Source organism: Cucumis melo, chromosome 1 (genome assembly GCF_025177605.1).
Source record: "Cucumis melo cultivar AY chromosome 1, USDA_Cmelo_AY_1.0, whole genome shotgun sequence".
NCBI lineage: Eukaryota > Viridiplantae > Streptophyta > Magnoliopsida > Cucurbitales > Cucurbitaceae > Cucumis > Cucumis melo.
The window spans coordinates 17480225-17499597 of record NC_066857.1 but is presented as its reverse complement, the minus strand read 5'-3'; the positions used below and the strand labels follow the sequence as shown (position 1 = coordinate 17499597).

Below are 19373 nucleotides of genomic sequence, written 5' to 3'. Positions count from 1 at the left end.
TCCAACAAAGAATATAGTAATTAGCATAACGATTCTCGTGGAGGACATAACTTAGGAGAATATAGACAAATGATTGATTAATTTCACAAAGATGAAATTTGAGTTAATGTGTTCTTCCTTAATCCAAGCCTTGTAAATCAACAGAAAACCATCCCGGCAAATTGGATTTACAGGGACTATTACTAATACTGCTGCTACTTACAACAAACGAAACTACTAGTTTTTAGGATTTAATTATTACATCTATTTAGTATTTACTTCTACGCCAAATTGGAATTAGAGTCGATTACCTTTTTAAGGCAAGCAGAGTTCATGAATCTGTTCTTGTTCTAATAGCTGTGTTTCAAGCCGAGTCCGTGTTTGCCGCGGACACATCCTGGCTTGGTGAACAAAAACGGAGATCTCTTCGAATTATACATCTTCGTAAAACCTCTTTTCCCCAATTTCCTCATCCTCTGCCGTCCGAGTTTGTCACTAACAGACCACGGAACGAGTTCATCATCCAAATCGAACTCATCCTCCTCCTCATCATCCACTTCATCTTCCTCCTCCGCATCGTCATAACCATACGCAAAACCGTCTTCCGCTTGGTTGTGAAGGAAACAAGCATCTTCCAACGAACCGTCGATTCGATCCTCCACAAGCGAAATCGGCACTGCGAGAACGGGAGAAATCATTTCTCGAAGATCTTGAGAAACATTATCGTCGACGCTGTAATTTTCCCCTTGTTCTTCCCCTCCATTTCCGCCCATTTCTGAATCGGCATCAAAAGCATCGAGCAACTCCCAGTTAGAAAGACGTTCGATGTCTTCAACGAATTCATATTCGAAATCATCATAAAACACAAATTCCATAGAAGAAGAAGAAGAAGAAGAAGAAGAAGAAGATGATGATGATCCAGAAACGGCCTCCATGATTGCTCCGATTTGAGAAATTGATTCGAGAGGAGAAATTGTTGGTTGTGGTTTTGGTTTTACAGTCGTTCTTTTCTTTTTTGCACCGGAATTGTAATGAAATTATACATATAAGGGTAGAATTTATGAGGTGTCAAAACGCTGTCACGTGACTGACGTGCATTGACCAATGATAGGAAGGCACGTGTGTGGAATTTGTTACTTTTTGCGGTGTGCAACTAAGCTTGTGCACCAATCTTCCGTGCGGACCACGCTTGGTTTGCTCATTACTCCTTTTTCCGAAATTTCCTTCCCCTTGGGGGTTTTAAACACTTTTGAAGGAGTTTGTTTGTTTGGTACAATAATTGTAACCAAGAAAAAAAGTAGTCTAATTATTCATGAAAATATGCTACAAGAGCTTATTTACGATAGGATAGGTTAAATTAGCCTCCTAATTATTCATATTTCTCTCCTCGTTGTTTGTGTTTATTTACCTTTCTCATCACTTTATTGTTCACATTAACTCATATTTCTTTATTCACTTAAACTATGTAAATATTACATCCTATAATAATGGTCCAAAACTCATACCAAACATTCTCTAAATGAACATTTTATCTCCTTTTTGATGTATAACAATATTAATGTTTATTTTTAGAATATGTAGGTTGGAAGAATCAAATTTATAAGTTAAAAGGTTGATGGTATAAATACTATGTTTATGCTCATTTTAGTGTTAATATTTTGCTTTTTTGTTCTAATTCATAATTTTAAAAAGAAAAATATGATTAATTGTAATAATATAAAAAAGTACAATTCAAAATTAAATGATTCGATTATGCTTCTATATGTAATATCTAACTTGATTTTTACTCTGCAAAATGGACAAAAGAAGGGATAATATTGAATTTAAGGAAGCAAGATAAGATTAAAGATTAACAAAGTACTATTAAAGAAGAAATTTGATTTATTAATCATCCAAATCTCCCCTCCTTTAAATTATATGACAATGTTGCCAAAGTTTTAATAACTCTTTCATCGTTAAATTAGAACATAGCACTAATTTATCTCAAAATGTTAATTTCTCCAAAACCCATGGTTAAACAAAAATTTCATTAGTTTTAAACTTTAGTCAACCAAGTGATGAATTAATAACACCATGTTTCTAAAATCAGTCCAATACTCCTTTGTACTTCTCTCAAAAAAGTTAATGCTTCTTATTCCCCAACCATCCTCTTTCACTTTGGATGTTAACCTGATCTAGTTGCATCTTAACTCTTATTAGAGGAGACAACTACCACTACAATGTGGCTTATATAGTTCGGAGTCAAATTTCCATTGCTTTTGTATAACAATGCACACTAATGATGCAACAAATAATTAACTAAGTGATGATATGTTTGGAAAATTAATAACAGCATCACGAAATGATTTTACTATAATGCAACAAACTTCTCTTTGAATAATAATGTTAAAAAAAATCACAAAACGGCATTGTTTGGGGTTATCATGTGAAATTTAGGAGACCAGTTTATCTGCAAGAAGGAACTGATGGCAAAAGAAGGTTCATACAATACAAAGGAGCTGCTACGTGACAATATCTAGAGGAATGAGATGAGAAGTTACATCAAAAGATAGATATAACAAATATAGAAATGTTACATTTTCCCTCAGATCAAAAACCCCAATTTCAGCAAGGACATAATCATGTTTACGAAACAATTTCTAATAATTGAATCGTAAACACCTGCATACAAAATAATCTATTTGATAAAGGTCTATGAACAACTTAACAAAGAATAGGGAAAGTCAAAATTCATGAATTTCTGAATATGGTATATAATAACTAAACAGAGGTTGAAAGAAACAGAATTAGGCCAAAGGAGATAGTAGAGACCGGACCTTGCATCAGAAGTTGACTCTTTTATGCTTCATAACTTTCTAGTTCACTGTTCTTGCAGTATATCGGTTGACGAAGGAAATACCTTTGGTTGCAAGGGCGAGTTCGAGTAATGGCTGTAAACACTCACAGTCTAGCAAATCATCGAATCTGGGAAGGAGAGCAGAGTAGTCCAGATGCATCTGCTCCAACAGCAGCGAGATCACAAACAGTACAAAGCTGACCTTCCTGGCTGGGCACAAACCGGGCACTGCAATACGGGCACGAGACATCTTTCTGTCCTCGATAAATTGGCACATGTGTAGCCCCACAGATCACAAAGGGATTTCTAAAATCATAGTTGAGTTTGGCAGCATCTGTCATATTCCTCTCAGAAGCCTGCAGCACTTGCCTGGCTGCCTTTGCTTGGTTCTCAACGACGGGATTGGTTTCAAGCAGACGCCTGGCAAAGTTACCAGCGGTAGCAAGGTTCTTAGCCTTGAAGCAAACAGTCATTGCGTTCTGCAAGGCAAGTCTTAAATGAGGTAGCTGCAGATTGCAGTGAGTAAAATAGGCTGCAAGTTCCTGTTGGCGAATAGGATTGTCCTTAACTTCTCTCCTCTTGAGCTCCATCTGCAAACCTAATATATACTCTTTGACTATAATAATTAACTCCTTCACCTCGTCAACTTCTCTCTTTGATTCCACTACTATCAATGGTATTGTATGAATAATGCTAAGGAAGAGTTTCAGAGCTTCAGTGAATTTCCCAGAGGTTGTGGCCTTGTAACCAGCTTTCAGCTTCTCTTCCAACTGAGAGAAATTGAATATGAGTGCAGGGGGTCCTCTTACATTTGGGCTTGCAGACTCGTTCCATCCTCGTTCGACTGCCAGAGTTATAACTGGAGCAGATGAAAATGCACGAAGATGGGAGTGGCTGCCACCATGAAGATCAAGAAACATTGATTTCAAGGGAGCAAAATTCTTTATTCCAAGTTGCCTGTTCAGCAACCGCATAGCAGTATCAAAATTGCCAGCGGCAGCATGCTCGGCAGCAAGAGACGACCTCTGAATCCAAATTTGGCTAACAGGCATGCCAGGAGTTGGAGCCACAAAAAATGAACGTGCACTGACGGAAGCTTTAGGAGTTTCTGCTTCAGGTGGAAGCTCCAAGTCTTCAAGGTCCCAGCCACCATCTTCTTCATTTTCTTCCGCCACTTCACCATCTTCTAGAATTGCTGTAACATCCCCATTTGGCAAACCATCAACTTCAACCATGTCCAGCTCCTCGCCCCAATCACCATCAGCAGCCTCCTCTTCTTCATCGGCCACACCCCTGCCAACATTATCTAACCCACCTTCAAATATGCCTTTCATAACTCTCAGAAGAGGCCAATCGCCACCGCACATAACAGGGGAAGGGGGCATCAGGAGAGATGGTACTTTCCCCTCTGGCAAAGCTGGAACATCGTCTCCTAATTCAGCTGCAAGACGTTCAGCAACATCATGCAGTCCGTGAACTGAAGCTGTAATGTAAGCAAGGGGCAAGTGACCAACATTCTCCAGTATCTTAACACGTTCTCGAACATCACCCAGATATAAGGCATTATGAAATTGACCCATCACGTCATTTTTAACTTCAGCAATTTTGAGCATCTTAGACAGCTTGTCAATGTTACCAGTTATGAGATAAAGAAAAGACAACCTCTCAAAGTTTTTTGTCCTCTGATAGGCATATTCCACAATTCCTGCATTGCCTTGACGAAGTGCCTCAACACCCAATTTGTACCAGTGGTCTTTCTCATCGAGAGCAGTTGCTGATGCAACTGCAATTTGAATGCTCCCACTCTCAAGAGCCAAATTAAACCGAGTTCTCTCATCTTTCACAAAATGAAGAGCTACTTCAGGGAAACCCTTCTGTTGCAAATAACTGATCATTGCTTGCCCACAAAGCTGAGAGTTTTTAATCATGCTCATTACATGGTCAAATTTCTTCTTAAGAAGGGACAGCTTGAACATATACTCTGTTGCATCAATAACTATGGTTTTATTTTTCCCATCCCGATCCAAACAGAAGATAGTATTCGCAGAAACCTTTGTGATGTATATTGGGACATCAAGAGTTCTGATTATCCCACTATCTCCATTAGGCAGACAATATTTAATGTGATTTAAAGTTGTATAAATGAAAACACCATTATCGTCCCATGCACCACTTTTAACTCGGATTGTCTCATGAAGTGTGCACTGATGCACAAGCTTCTTGCTAGCAATGATAATGACATGTTTGCTGAGCAAGGCAACAGTTTCCATATCATTGGACCAGACAACATACTTTATAAATGGGGTTTGTAAGTCACCAAGAACGACTCTTTGCTGGAGATCAAATAAAACCACTCTGTCCTCAGATCTGCATAACAAGTTACCTGTTCCTGCATAGAATATTGCGTCTGCAGCAATAGGGAGGACACTCTTTTTAACAACTTCATTCTTGATATTCTTGATCAAGACTTGCATGTTACTTTTATCTAACACAGCAAACCTATTACGAGCAACAAAGACAGCTGATCCTCCAACGCCTCTCTTTGCATCTTGTACGCTATCGCCTCTACCAATGCTTTCCTTGGGTATGGTATATAATTCATATGACCCACCTTCCAGATCTGAGCAAATAAGAATTGCATTTTCTGTAGGACTATACGATATTGTCCTGGGGCTCTGATTCAAGCTAATGGATCCAGGACGTCGAATTGGAATTACTTGAGTATCCCTTTGAGTTGAAAACTCATAAAACCGCAAAAACCGATCCTTAGTATACAAGAGAGAATCTCCACTAATAACAAAAGCTGGCCGTTCCCTTTCCAACTTAAAGACAATCATGCCACTGTCATGACCAGCAGCCAAGAGGTTCATTTCAGGATGAGCAGCAAGAATCCAGAATCGGTCATGCTCACGACGAAATGTCTGAACACCAGTTCGTTTTGTGACATCCCACACACGGATGCTCTTGTCCTCTGAATTGGATATGATCAAATCCTGTTTAGCATGGAACATAACACTTGAAACATTATTCATGTGACCCCTCAATGTGTCCACTTCCCAAGCTTTTGTGTCTGAAAAAGGTAAACATTCAACATTAGCATCAAAGTTACAGCATAAAAAGAAAAAAAAAAGAAAAAAAAAAAGAAAAAGAAGGGACTTTATTCAATCTCCTCGTTAATGTAATACGTTTAGTCTTGCATAAGAAAAACATGAAAAGAAATGAAATCTTAAATAGATAGATACAGTTAAGAGCTAAAAGGAAGGACCGTGTACAAAAGCTAAATTTTTAAGTAGTTACCATTCATTCGCCACAACTTTACTTGCCGATCATCGGCTCCGGAGACAATCAAGGGCAGAGTTGGATGGAAAGAAGCCCAGTTGACACCACGGTCATGACCTTCCAATACATATTTAACCACAGCATCAACACCACCAAAAAGATCTGTATTCATTTGACTTAACCGCAAAATGTCATCTGCAGGGGACACTGTCTTCTTTCTCAAGGCACCTATGTCCCAAACACGAACAGTCTGATCTAGGGAGGCAGACACAACAAGGTCATCCTTAGGGTGGAATGAAGCACACATAACATAATGATTGTGGCCGGTCAACACAGAAATGCAAGTACGAGACTGCCAGTTCCATATTCGAATAGTTTGGTCATCACTGGCACTCACAATCCATGGATATTCATGATGAAATTGCACGGTGCGGATATAATCAAGGTGCCCAAGAAGAGTAAACAAACATCGGTGTGTCTTATAGTTCCAAACCTTAATTTTGTAATCATCCCCTGAAAAAGAGAACCTTTTCAACTTAAAAGAAAATTCAATTCGTGCAAAAAGAAATATAACTATTGGCATAGTCCTCGTTACCATACTGCAGAAATGCCACTATATATTCACACTAAAGGCAAAAAGAAAAACAGAATGAAACAATTCAGCCATCGTCTGCGACATTGACACCAGTGTTCTGAAAGTGCAAGGCACACTCTAAGGCAACAAACTTTTTAATTGCCTCCAGTCGAGAGGCAAAAAAAAGGCGTCGCCTGATTGAAGTGAGGTGCAGTTAATAAAATAATAAATAATAATAATATAAATAAAAAAATACATAAGATTAGAAAGAAATGAACTCGAATAATCTTGAGGAAAAAGAAATTTGAAAAAAGATATAGAAATAAAAATGATTTGTTTCTACTTTGACTCTTTTTCTTCTTCAATTCTCCTTCCTTTAATTCCACCTTTACAAACTTTGATACTTCCTTTTAGTCCTATTGGATAAGAGTGTTTTTTTTTCCTAAAAAAAAGTTAAGCAATTGAACAAGGTGAGGGCGCTGAAACGCGTAAAAGGTGAGCATCTTACTAAAGGTGCTCACCTTGGGTACTTGCAAGGCATTAAGGGCTTGCCTCGCCTTGCCTCTCGCCTCAGGCGAGCGCCCGGCTGCGCCTTAACAACACTGATTGACACTTTAAAAAATTTCACAAATACTTAACCGTACCAGTTCTACAACTCCAAAACAAAAACAAAGTCTTCCGTAACTCAGAGGCTATACACACACCATTACCCAGTAATTATTTTAATGAGAAATTATCCAGTAAAAATTTCAACATCATTTGTCTCTCACCACGACACAGTAAGATACACAATTGTATAGGAAATATTGCCATACATTTTTTTCCTTAAAATATCATTGCTATTATATGCACTGCTCATAGCAAAGAAAGACGTTTTGTTTAAAAGAAGGCAATTGAACTTAGATCTCTTAACTCTGACACGCGATAGTCTATAACTGGCTAATACTAATCTAACATTGACAAATTCAGACCGTGAAATTGATTATGAGCTTATATTCTTTTGCATCTGCAAACATTAGATTGAGATCCATGATTTTTTTTTTTTGGTATCACTGAACACATTACAAATCCCCTAAAAGAAAAAGACCGGGATCTACCAAAATGCAAAGCAATAACCGACCAAATGGAACATGACCAAACAAAATTGAAACTAAACAACATTAGACTTAGATCCAGGTTTAAATTTAGATATTTTTTGTGTTCAAGAGACAGTAGAATCAAATGAGATTCATTATATTATCAAATGCACAAGAGAACTTGAGATATTCTGTTCCAAAAGAACAAAAAATGTGTACCTCCGGAAACAAACAACGGCTGAGACTTATGAAAATGGACACCCCGAACAGGCCCATCATGTTCGTCAAATCTATCAATAAGAGTGCCCATTCGGTAGTCCCATAGCTGGATCACACCACTGTGAAGACTCGCCAGGATCCATGGCCTCTTACTATGAAAACTCAACCCCTTCACTCTATTACTCTTCGTCTCAAACTTCGTCAGCATCTTGTCCGATCACAGAGTGCTAAACCTCTCTACAAAAACGAATTGCCTCAAAACAATAAGAAAGACAGAACTATAAATACAAAACGCTTCAAGGGACCAAATCAAACCTTCCCATTTCCTTACACAAAATTCTTAATAATTAAGTAACAGTGAACACAAATTACACTACCAAAATATAACATCCGTGGAGATTAAGAAAAAAAGAAAAATCCCAAGTCGAGAGGTCCAGCATTTCCCCGTAAATTCAAGATCATTTCATAGAAAAATTCAAACAAAGAGCAAAGGGATGAAGGATCTAAGAGCAACAAAAGAGGGAACAGAGAACAGAAATCTGTACATTGAGAGAAAGTGCGTTACCTCAGATCTGAAGAGTATGAAGGGGGATCAAGCAAAGTGAAAATTGAAGGCGATCAACGGAAGAACATATTACAGAAACAAAATGAAATAGAGAGAGAGAGAGAGAGAGAGGGGTAGATCGAAAGGAGAAAGGAGATGAGAAAGTGAGAAGAAAAGGGTGAAAGGATTTTGGTTTTGATCTCTCCAAGTAAAATCATAGAAGAAGAGGAAGTGATAGGACACAAAATTTGCTAATTTGAGAGGGCCTCCAACCCAATTCCTTTATTTTCAAGGGTTCAAAAATAAAATTGAAAAAAAAATCTGTAATTACATTTACAATTACAACTTTAAACTTTTCTTATCCTAAAAGTTTAATCCCCAAATTTATATAAGCATTAAAATTATATCTTATTAATAAAGATAGAACCTCCGAACTTAAAAACTTATACAATTTCTATAATCTTATAAGCATAAGAGTTCAACATCGTAAAAGTTGGAGGGTTTAATTTCTCTTACTAAGAATTTAGGCTATAATTAAAATTATCTTCATACTCTATAGATAGTTTTTATAACTTACCTTCCTAGCAATATATATATATATATATATATATATATATATATATATATATATATATATATATATATGAATGTGATGAAATCAAATTTAATAAGAAATAGGGAAAATATCAATTTATACCTCTAAATTATTGGGTTTGTATCAATTTAAACTTTAAAGTAATAATTGTATCAATTTAAACACTGAACCTTGGAAGTTGAATTAATCACGAACTAAAAACTGTATCAATTTAGATCATAAACTTTTACATATATCAATTTGAACTTGTAACTTACATAATTATATCAATTTAGACCGACACCATGTAGTCTATTCTTTCATTTATCACTTTGCTCGATCTCCCTCCGTATTCCTTAGTTTTGAGGTAACAACCCAAACTTTCTTTTGATGCACAAAAATTTTCTTTATGTAACTTTGTTTATGTTGTCAATTAAATTATGTGCTTAATCCTGATTGTATCTTATGAACCATTACCCTTCTAAGAATTTTTTTTTCCTTCGGTGCAATTTGATTTACTAGTTATATCTTGAAAACCCAATTCAAATTTTGTAAGCTACCAAAACTTGATTTTGTTTTGTAAAGTTTTACTTATAAGTTTGGATTTGTGTTTAAGTTATGGGATAAGAGTACTTAAAAACATTGAAAAGCAAAAAAAAAAAAAAAAAAAAATAAAAAAACAAAAAAAAAAAAACAAATACAAATTTTAAAAATTAGAAATACCTTATTATTAAACGTGGTTATTAAAATTTTCCATTCAACAAACTATAAATAAATCATTAACTTTCAAAATTTGTTCTTAGTTTTCATGGCCAATTTACTTTATAGATATAGCAAAATATTAAAAGAATTCATTTTGTGATTTTATTATATATATATAAATAAACATTTTTGTATTTACATCAAACAAATGCAGGCTGGGCGTTACTAATTATATTTGTTAGTTAAATAATTATGAGTGATTGCGTTATATTATGGCTTCAATCTAAAGCAAAGCCTTAACTTAAAAGTTGGTTATCAAATAATTTGTATATATTTCTTTCTTGTTTTTTCTTATGGAGGTTCAATCAAATAACCCTTTTTCCTTAAGAACTCAAATAAATATTGTAAATCACTTTTTTCTTGTGTTTTAAATTACCCTAAAAACATTCTTTTTAATATTTGCAAACCTAAATTTAATTGAATGAAAATTTCCATATTTAGTGTTAATAAAACATATTTAATTTTACGATTATTTTAATTATGCAAAAAAGTGACTTTTAATGTATTTTAAAATTAAGGTTTTTTTTAAAAACTTAAATAAATATTTAATATTTATGTTTGTTTCACATAATTCTATTTCTTAAAATCGAGAATATTAGAGACTTTAAAACTTACATGACATTAGTTTTTTAATATCTAACAAAAATTATTAATTATAAATACATTATTTACTTTTAATAAATTTCAACTAATATTCTTACCATTAATATTTGATGCTATATTAACTAAATTCAAGACAAATTATCATTGTGAATTATAACATTCCAATTAATGTAAGGAGGTTGTTATGAATAGCAAAAGAGAAAAAAATTGAAATTATTTATAAAATATAGCTAAGTTTAAAATTTTCTCTATAATAAATATTTCTATTGATAATATCAAGTTTATTACTGTCTATTATTGATAGAATCTGAATTTTTGCTATATTTCGTAGAATTTTGATTCATTATTTTGAAAGATTATTTTCAAAGGTAGGTTACACAAGATTTCAAGAGAAATGTAATTTGTGTAATTGAAATTTGTATTGATTTATGTATTGTGGATACAATCTCTCGTATTTACTCATTTGATTATTTCTCTTGCGTACAATTTAACTTAGAACTTCGTGGTCCTCAATCTTCAGGAATTGCAAGTCGATTCAAGCTTCAATATTCTAGAATTCTAAGAATTGAAAGTTCAATCTTCCAAGTCTTCGATCTTTTAGAAGATGATGATCTCGAGGTTGATAAGAACTTGCATGTCTTGAGAGTTTTTAGAAGTTTGAGTCTTCAAATCTTCAGAGTTTCAGTTCTTCCTTCAATCCAAAGATCCCAAAATGAATAGCAAAGCTCTCTATTTATAGAGAAATTTCATGGGCTTTAGGTAGGCTTGGATCCATTTCTCTATTGGACTTAGGCTTGGGCTTGGACTTGGACTCATTTGCCTGCTGGGCTTGGGTTTGGGTTGGTGAAAAGGTAGTTTCAAACTTCTTCTAGAAAACAGCCTTATGTATGTGGAAGGATATTCAATATAAGATCATGCAGACTCCTTTTGAATATATCCCAAGACTTAGGCCAAAAATAGCAACTGTTCTTTCGAGGATTGCGAAGATCCATGTAGACGACTTGATTCCTCTTGAAGAGTATCTGAATAGTTACCTTAAGAGGGTAAATAATTTCAACGATGTACAATCTTAATATTCTGCATAGTTGTTGTCAACAAATAAAGCTCGTCAATTAGATGAGAAGACATTTGTCTTAACTTTGATGGACCAACTACGAGGGGATGCCAAAGTCATTCAGGAGAGAGCCGCGTAGTTATCTTTAGAAAAGAAGGAACTAGAGAGGAGACTTTAGAGCATAAATGCTGAGTCTGAATAACTGTCGATCTTATCTTGTGATAAAACAGAGGTCATAGACTAGCAAAAACTAGAAGTTGCCAAGCTTCAGGATGAAGTCAACATCCTTGAAAGCACCCCTACTATTATTGAAGAAGCGATCGAGGCACTAGCTATGGTTCATAAAAATATGGAAGTTGCACGTGAAGAATTTAAGAACTTCAAGTGGAAGGTTTGATTTTTCCCTATTTGCCTCCCTTTTCTTTTGTTGCAATCCTTGTAAATGTAAAAGTTTTGTTGAATCATAATGTAATTTTTTTTTATTCTAGTATAACTGCTCTTGAATTTTATTTTGCATTGATTACATATGAAATTACAATGAAACATATATATATTTTTTTATTTTACGTGTGACTGAACTTAAAGTGAACTTTAAGCTACCTACATATCCTTTTTATAACATAGGGATCAAGTCATAGCATAGTTCAACAAAATTTTTTTCATAACTAAATTAAGCATAAAACTTCTTGAGAAATTTGCCATTAATTGGGTCAATTTTTAATCTGTCTTGATCGATGATTTTATATGCTTCATTCGTAAAAACTTCTTTGATGATGTAGAGTCCATCCTGTTAGGTGTGAACTTATATTCCCTGTATGCCTCGTTGTGATGATAGGTCTTCTTACTACAAGCACTAAATCACCAACTTGAAAGGACAGGGACGTTACATGTTTCTCAAAAGCCTTAGACATTCGTGCTTGATAACATTCTAGTGCTTGTTGAGCTTCTAGTCTTTTTTCGTCAAGTGCTTCTAACTCTTGAAGGTATAATTTAGCATTGTCTTCAGTAGTTATCGTTTCTTGAATTGCCATTCTTAAGGATGGAATTTCTCTTTCTAGTAGGAGTACTGCTTCAACACCGTAAACCAAAGAATAAGGTGTAACACTTGTAGGAGTACGATGGGTAGTTCGATAGGCCCACAACGCTTCCCCAATTTTTTCTTGCCAATCTCTTTTCGTCTTGAGACCACTTTTTTCAAAAGATTGCACACAGTTTTATTGAATGTTTTTGACAATCCATTTTTTACGGCATTATACATAGAAGACTTATGCTGTTTGAAGTAAAACTTCTCACACAACTTGTCCATAAGAGCGTTAGTGTAACGCCCTAAAATTTAAGGTAATTTATTATCTTAAGTTTAATCTTTTGAAATTTTTTGTGTTATTTGGTTGATTTATTTGACTTGTGAAGATTGGATTTTAGGAGATATTAACAAATATTTTATTGTTTTAGTGTTTGGAGTTGATGAATTAATTGGTTGTAATTGAGAAAATTTGATTAATATATAGTTGATTGTATAATTAATTAAGTTGTGAAGGAAAGATAATTATATTATGTGGATAATATAATTAAGTAGGGATACTTATTTTTGAAAGATAATGATGATTGATTTAAAGAGGAGATTTGATGGGTTTAAATGGAGAGAGAGAAGATTTGATATTTAGTTGTTTTAGGGAATGGAGTAAGGGAAAAAGAAAAGAAATAATAATAATAGTATTATTATTATTATTTATCTTATTTAAAGAATCCTCGTAAAGCGTGAAAGTGGAAAAGAAAGGGCACTTGGAGTAAGCTACTCAACCAGGGCACTTGGAGTATCTTGGCCAGCGTAGTAGACACTAGAGAGTCAGAAGTTTTTGTGTCATCTGAGCCAGTGATGAGAGAGTACCCCGACGTCTTTCCAGATGAGCTTCTAGGACTTCCTCCTCCTAGAGAGATTGACTTCGCTATTAAGGTGGAGCCAAACACTGCTCCTATATCTAGAGCTCCTTATAGAATGACCCCGACCGAGCTGAAAGAACTGAAGGTCCAGTTTCAGGAGTTACTGGACAAGGGCTTCATACGACCTAGCGTGTCACCTTGGGAAGCGCTTGTACTGTTCGTAAAGAAAAAGGATGGATCAATGCATCTTTGCATTGATTACAAAGAGCTAAATAAGGTGATAGTCAAGAATCGCTATCCTTTGCTCAAGATTGACGATTTGTTTGATCAGCTGCAAGGAGCCACTGTTTTCTCTAAGATCGATTTACGTTCAGGCTATCACCAGCTGAGGATTAGAGACAGTGACATCCCTAAGATTGCTTTTCGTTCTAGATATGGACATTACGAGTTCATTGTAATGTCTTTTGGCCTAACAAATGCTCATGTTGTATTTATGGATCTGATGAACAAGGTGTTTAAGGACTTCTTGGACACTTTCGTTATAGTTTTTTATTGATGACATCTTGGTTTACTCCAAGACAGAGGCTGAGCATGAGGAGCATTTGCATCAGGTTTTGGAGACTCTTCGAGCCAATAAGCTATATGCCAAGTTTTCTAAGTGTGAGTTCTGGCTGAAAAAGGTGTCCTTTCTTGGCCATGTGGTATCCAGTGAGGGAGTTTCTATTGACCCAGCAAAGATTGAAGCTGTTACTAGTTGGCCTTGACCGTCTACAGTCAGCGAGATTCGTAGTTTTCTGGGTTTAGCAGGTTATTACAGGAGGTTCGTGGAAGACTTCTCTCGTATAGCCAGTCCCTTGACTCAGTTGACCAGGAAAGGGACTCCCTTTGTTTGGAGCTCAACATGTGAGAGTAGTTTCCAGGAGCTTAAGGCGAAGCTTGTGATTGCGCCAATTTTTACAGTGCCAGATGGATCTGGAAGTTTTGTGATCTACAGTGACGCCTCAAAGAAAGGACTGGGTTGCGTTCTGATGTAGCAAGGTAAGGTAGTTGCTTATGCCTCTCGTCAGTTGAAGAGTCGTGAGCAAAACTACCCTACCTATGACCTAGAGTTGGCAACAGTGGTTTTTGCACTGAAGATATGGAGACACTACCTGTACGGTGAGAAGATACAAATTTTCACTGACCACAAGAGCCTGAAGTACTTCTTCACCCAAAAGGAGTTGAACATGAGACAGAGAAGATGGTTGGAGTTGGTAAAGGATTATGACTGTGAAATCCTGTATCATCCAGGTAAGACGAATGTGGTAGCTGATGCGCTTAGCAGGAAGGTGTCACATTTAGCTGCGCTTATCACCAAGCAAGCTCCTTTGCTTAGAGATTTTGAGAGAGCTGAGATTGTAGTGTCAGTAGCAGAAGTTACTGCATAGTTGGCTCAGTTGTTAGTACAACCTACCTTGAGGTAGAGGATTCTTGTAGCTCAGCTAAATGACCCATATTTGGTTGAGAAGCGTCACCTGACAGAAGCAGGGCAAGCTGAGGAGTTCTCCATATCCTCTGATAGTGGGCTTATGTTTGAGAGACGTTTATGCGTCCCAGCAGATAGTGCAGTTAAGATTGAGCTTTTGACTGAGGCTCATAGTTCTCCGTTTTCCATGCATCCTGGAAGTACGAAAATGTACCAGGACTTGAAACGTGTCTACTGGTAGAGAAATATGAAGAGAGAAGTGGCAGACTTCGTTAGTAGATGTTTGGTATGCCAGCAGATGAAGGCACCAAGATAGAAGCCAGCAGGTTTGTTGCAACCCTTGAGTGTGCTAGGGTGGAAATGGGAGAGTGTGTCGATGGATTTCATTATAGGACTGCCTAGGACTCTGAAGGGCTATACAGTCATTTGGGTTGTTGTGGACAGACTCACGAAGTCAGCTCACTTTGTTCCAGGAAAATCCACTTACACTGCTAGTAAGTGGAGACATGTATATATGACTGAGATAGTGAGACTGCATGAAGTGCCTGTATCTATCGTTTCTGACAGAAATGCTCGTTTCACATCGAAGTCTAGAAAGGACTTCAGCTTGCTTTGGGCATGAGGTTAGACTTCAGCACAACCTTTCATCCTCAGACCGATGGTCAAACAGAGAGGTTGAACCAGATTTTGGAAGATATGCTGCGAGCTTATGTGCTAGAGTTTTCAGGGAGTTAAGACTCTCATTTGCACTTAATAGAGTTTGCCTATAATAATAGTTATCAGGATACCATTGGCATGACACCGTTTGAGGCTCTGTATGGTAAGTGTTATAGATCTCCTGTATGCTGGGCTGAGGTTGGTGAGTAGAGAATGTTAGGCCCTAAGTTAGTTCAGACTACCAACGCAACCATACAGAAGATTAGAGCTCGTATGTTGACAATATAGAGCAGACAAAAGAGTTATGCTGATGAACGATGTAAGGATCTCGAGTTTGATGTGGAAGACATGGTTTTTCTGAAGGTAGCACCTTTGAAGGGTGTTCTGAGGTTCGAGAAGAAGGGGAAGCTAAGTCCACGTTTCGTAGGGCCATTTGAGATACTTGAGCGGATTGGCCCAGTAGCTTACTGCTTGGCGTTACCTCCAGCATTTTCTGCAGTTCATGATGTATTTCATGTCTTTATGCTGAGGAAGTATGTCGCAGACCCGACACATGTAGTCGGCTTTGAGCCGTTGCAAATTAACAAAACTTGAGCTACGAGGAGCAACCTGTTGAGATTTTGGCAAGAGAGGTTAAGATGCTTCGTAATCGAGGAATCACACTAGTCAAAGTTCTTTGGCGAAACCACGTAGTGGAAGAGGCTACCTGGGAGAGAGAAGACGACATGAGAGCTCAGTACCCCAAGCTGTTCGAGGATTAGAACTTTCGAGGACGAAAGTTTCTCAAAAGAGGGAAGATTGTAACGCCCCAAAATTCAAGGTAATTTATTATCTTAAGTTTAATTTTTTTGAATTTTTTTGAGTTATTTGGTTGATTTATTTGACTTGTGAAGATTGGATTTTAGGAGATATTAAGAAATATCTTATTGTTTTAGTGTTTAGAGTTGATGAATTAATTGGTTGTAATTGAGAAAATTTGATTAATTATATAGTTGATTGTATAATTAATTAAGTTGTGAAGGAAAGATAATTATATTATGTGGATAATATAATTAAGTAGGGATACTTATTTTTGAAAGATAATGATGATTGGTTTAAAGAGGAGATTGATGGGTTTAAATGGAGAGAGAGGAGATTTGAGATTTAGTTGTTTTAGGGAATGGAGTAAGGGAAAAAGAAAAGAAATAATAATATTAGTATTATTATTATTTACCTTATTTAAAGAATCCTCGTAAAGCGTGAAAGTGGATAAAAAAGGGTACTCATCTTCCCATTGAAACCCTAGCCGTCATGCCCCAGCCGACTGCTATCCCTCATCCACCGCTGTCGGTCCTCTTCGCTCATCCTTCCGCCGTGCAGTAGCGTCGCTAGTCGAGCTGTCCCAGCCGTCCGTCTCCATGTCGCTGTCGAGACGGATTCGTTCCGTCTCTACTCTGTCGTTCGCGAACCATCGAGTGTCGCAGCCAGACGTTCTCTAACGTGTCATCCGTTGAGCAGCAGATCCGTTGCAAGTCGCCTAGCTCTCCGTCCGTCGCTTCTTCAAAATCGTCGGTCATTTCGTGTGTCGCCGCACGCCCTGACCTGAGTCGCTGACCAATGCCACCTTCTCTGCCCGACCCGTGCCCCTGACCCGCGCCACCTTCTCGACCGCCTCGAGCCGCACGCAGTCGTTTCCCCTTAACCGCGAGCGTGTCTTCGCGTCGAGCCGCCTGCTTGCGCCAGTCGCCCCTCCCCGAGCCGATCTCCCTGTCTTAGTCGAGCCAGTCCCTGTCTTCCAAGCCATTTGAGCCACCTAGCCTATTTTGGTCATTTTCACCTATTTTGGTAGGTTTTGATTGAGTTTTTTTTTGCATGCCCAACAAAGATTTAACCTTGGTCCTTAAATAATTTAATTTTGGATTAAATTAAATTATTCTTTCTTAAAGGGCCGTTTGGATTGTTTAGAAGTGGAATTGAGGAATTCGCCTAGTTAAGGCTAAGTTGATCTCAACCTTGGTCTTGGGTAAGTTATTTCGAATGGATTTTTGGACCTTTAATTCTTTGAGGGTTAAGTTATTAAATTTGGTGTTTTCTAATTTTTTAGGAGTTCGCTGCTTGGAAAGCGTGATTTTTTGTTGTTAGAATTCGATTAAGCTAATCTCCAGGTAAGAGACTCTACTACTAGACTTTCAACTGAAATTAAAAGATCGTATGTGTATATGGTTATGCATAGACGATAGCTAAATTGCATAACTCGATGTTACTGATAATGCCTGACATTGTAATGATAACTGACGCTGATGGCTAATATTATGATATGACTAGTGGTATGTTGATGAGGACGACTGTGTTATGTTTATGTTTAGGGTATTTTAGATGAATATGCTATGATTATTATGTTATGCCATGTTTATGATAATGTTATGACACGTTACATGCTATGGATAGGGTTAATGTTAGCTTATTCTATTAGAGTCGTACCCACATGGGTGTCTCTCGGGATCTCCACCTTTTTATGACTGTGTAGTCCAACGGGATCACTAGCCCAGTATGACATTGACATTGACATTGACATAGAAATGATTATGAGTGATTCGACAGGGTCACTCACAGCCCGATTGTCTTAGTGTTTCCTTCTTGTACACTTACAAACCAGCTTGTCCTAGGTGTTCCTTTGGGTCATCGAAGGCTAGATATGTTCCACGGGATCATAGATTGCACGTGTTCGGGAGCGTGCCATTTCAGGGGTACCACTTTACATGACTATAATAGGAAGTTAACAAGCACCTAGCGGGACTAGTAGTGGGTCCCTTACTAAGTATATTTTCATACTCACTCTTTCTTGTTTAATTTTTTAGGCAGAGGTAGAGGTAAAGGCAAAGGCAAGCTGGCGACTAACAAAAAGTGACCGTGGCGAGTCATAGAGATCATTTTGCTTCCGTTTTATGTCATTGTTCGGATTCTAGTATTTGCATTTTTATCTTATTCTTTTATTTTTATTTTATTTCCCGAGTTAGGATTTTATTTTTAGACTTATTTCTATATATATTTGTTTATGCTTTTAATGAGAAATTCAAGGTTTTGTTTTATTTTTCTATTTTAAATTTATAAATTTTATTCATCTTTTAAATTAGTTATGACTTCAGCTTAGTATAAGGAGTTGGGTCGTTACAGTTAGCAAATTGTTTCCCATTATCAGTCACGATGCGATGAGTAATACCATATCTGTAAATGATGTGTGTTCGAACAAAATTTACAAAGTTTTTCTTCTTTGTTTCTCTTAATGGCATGACTTCAGCTCATTTAGAAAAATAATCAGTTCCTGGAAGGATGTAAGAATGGCTAACTGATGACTTAGACATGATAGGTCCAACCAGATCGAGTCCCTAAGTTTCAAAAGGCCATGAAGCTATTGTTGGATGAAAAGGCTCTGATGGTTGATGTATAAAAATTTGCATGGAATTGATAAGTTTCACAATACTTTGCAAATTGCATCGAGTCGTGGATCATGGTGGGTCAATAGTAACCCATTCTTTTCAACTGATGTTGGAGCTTTGGACCAGATTGGTGAGCACCACGGATACCTAAATGTGCTTCTTCTAAGGCCTTTATCAATTTCTCTTTTCCTAGGCACCGCAGAATAAGACCTTCATATGAGCGTCGATAAAGTGTGTCATTGTAATAAATAAACCACACAACTCTTCTTCATATCTCACCTCGATGTCGAAGATCGGTGAAAAGTTTTCCATGCTTCAAATAGTCTATAATGGGTTGACAACAGTCTTCTTCATTAATTGCAGACACAGATATCACTTAAGTTTCTACATATTGACTTTTAATCGAACGACACGATCCACTTTTGGCAAAGGGAAATGTTTATCGATACGTCTT

At 36.8% G+C, this 19373-nt stretch overlaps 2 protein-coding genes across 2 annotated transcripts; both read right to left on the bottom strand.

Annotated features, from left to right (window-relative positions):
• Positions 1-51: 51 nt before the first annotated feature.
• On the bottom strand, positions 52-1103 carry LOC103490356 (uncharacterized). Its single transcript, XM_008449846.3, has one exon. It carries the CDS (start codon positions 912-914, stop codon positions 330-332), a length of 585 nt encoding a protein of 194 aa, XP_008448068.1. The 5' UTR covers positions 915-1103; the 3' UTR covers positions 52-329.
• A 1400-nt stretch (positions 1104-2503) lies between these two features.
• On the bottom strand, positions 2504-8739 carry LOC103490355 (coatomer subunit alpha-1). Its single transcript, XM_008449845.3, has 4 exons — positions 8529-8739; positions 7964-8200; positions 6113-6607; positions 2504-5885 (listed from the first exon to the last, which is right to left on the bottom strand). Exons 2-4 carry the CDS (start codon positions 8169-8171, stop codon positions 2935-2937), a joined length of 3654 nt encoding a protein of 1217 aa, XP_008448067.1. The 5' UTR covers positions 8172-8200; positions 8529-8739; the 3' UTR covers positions 2504-2934.
• Positions 8740-19373: the final 10634 nt, after the last annotated feature.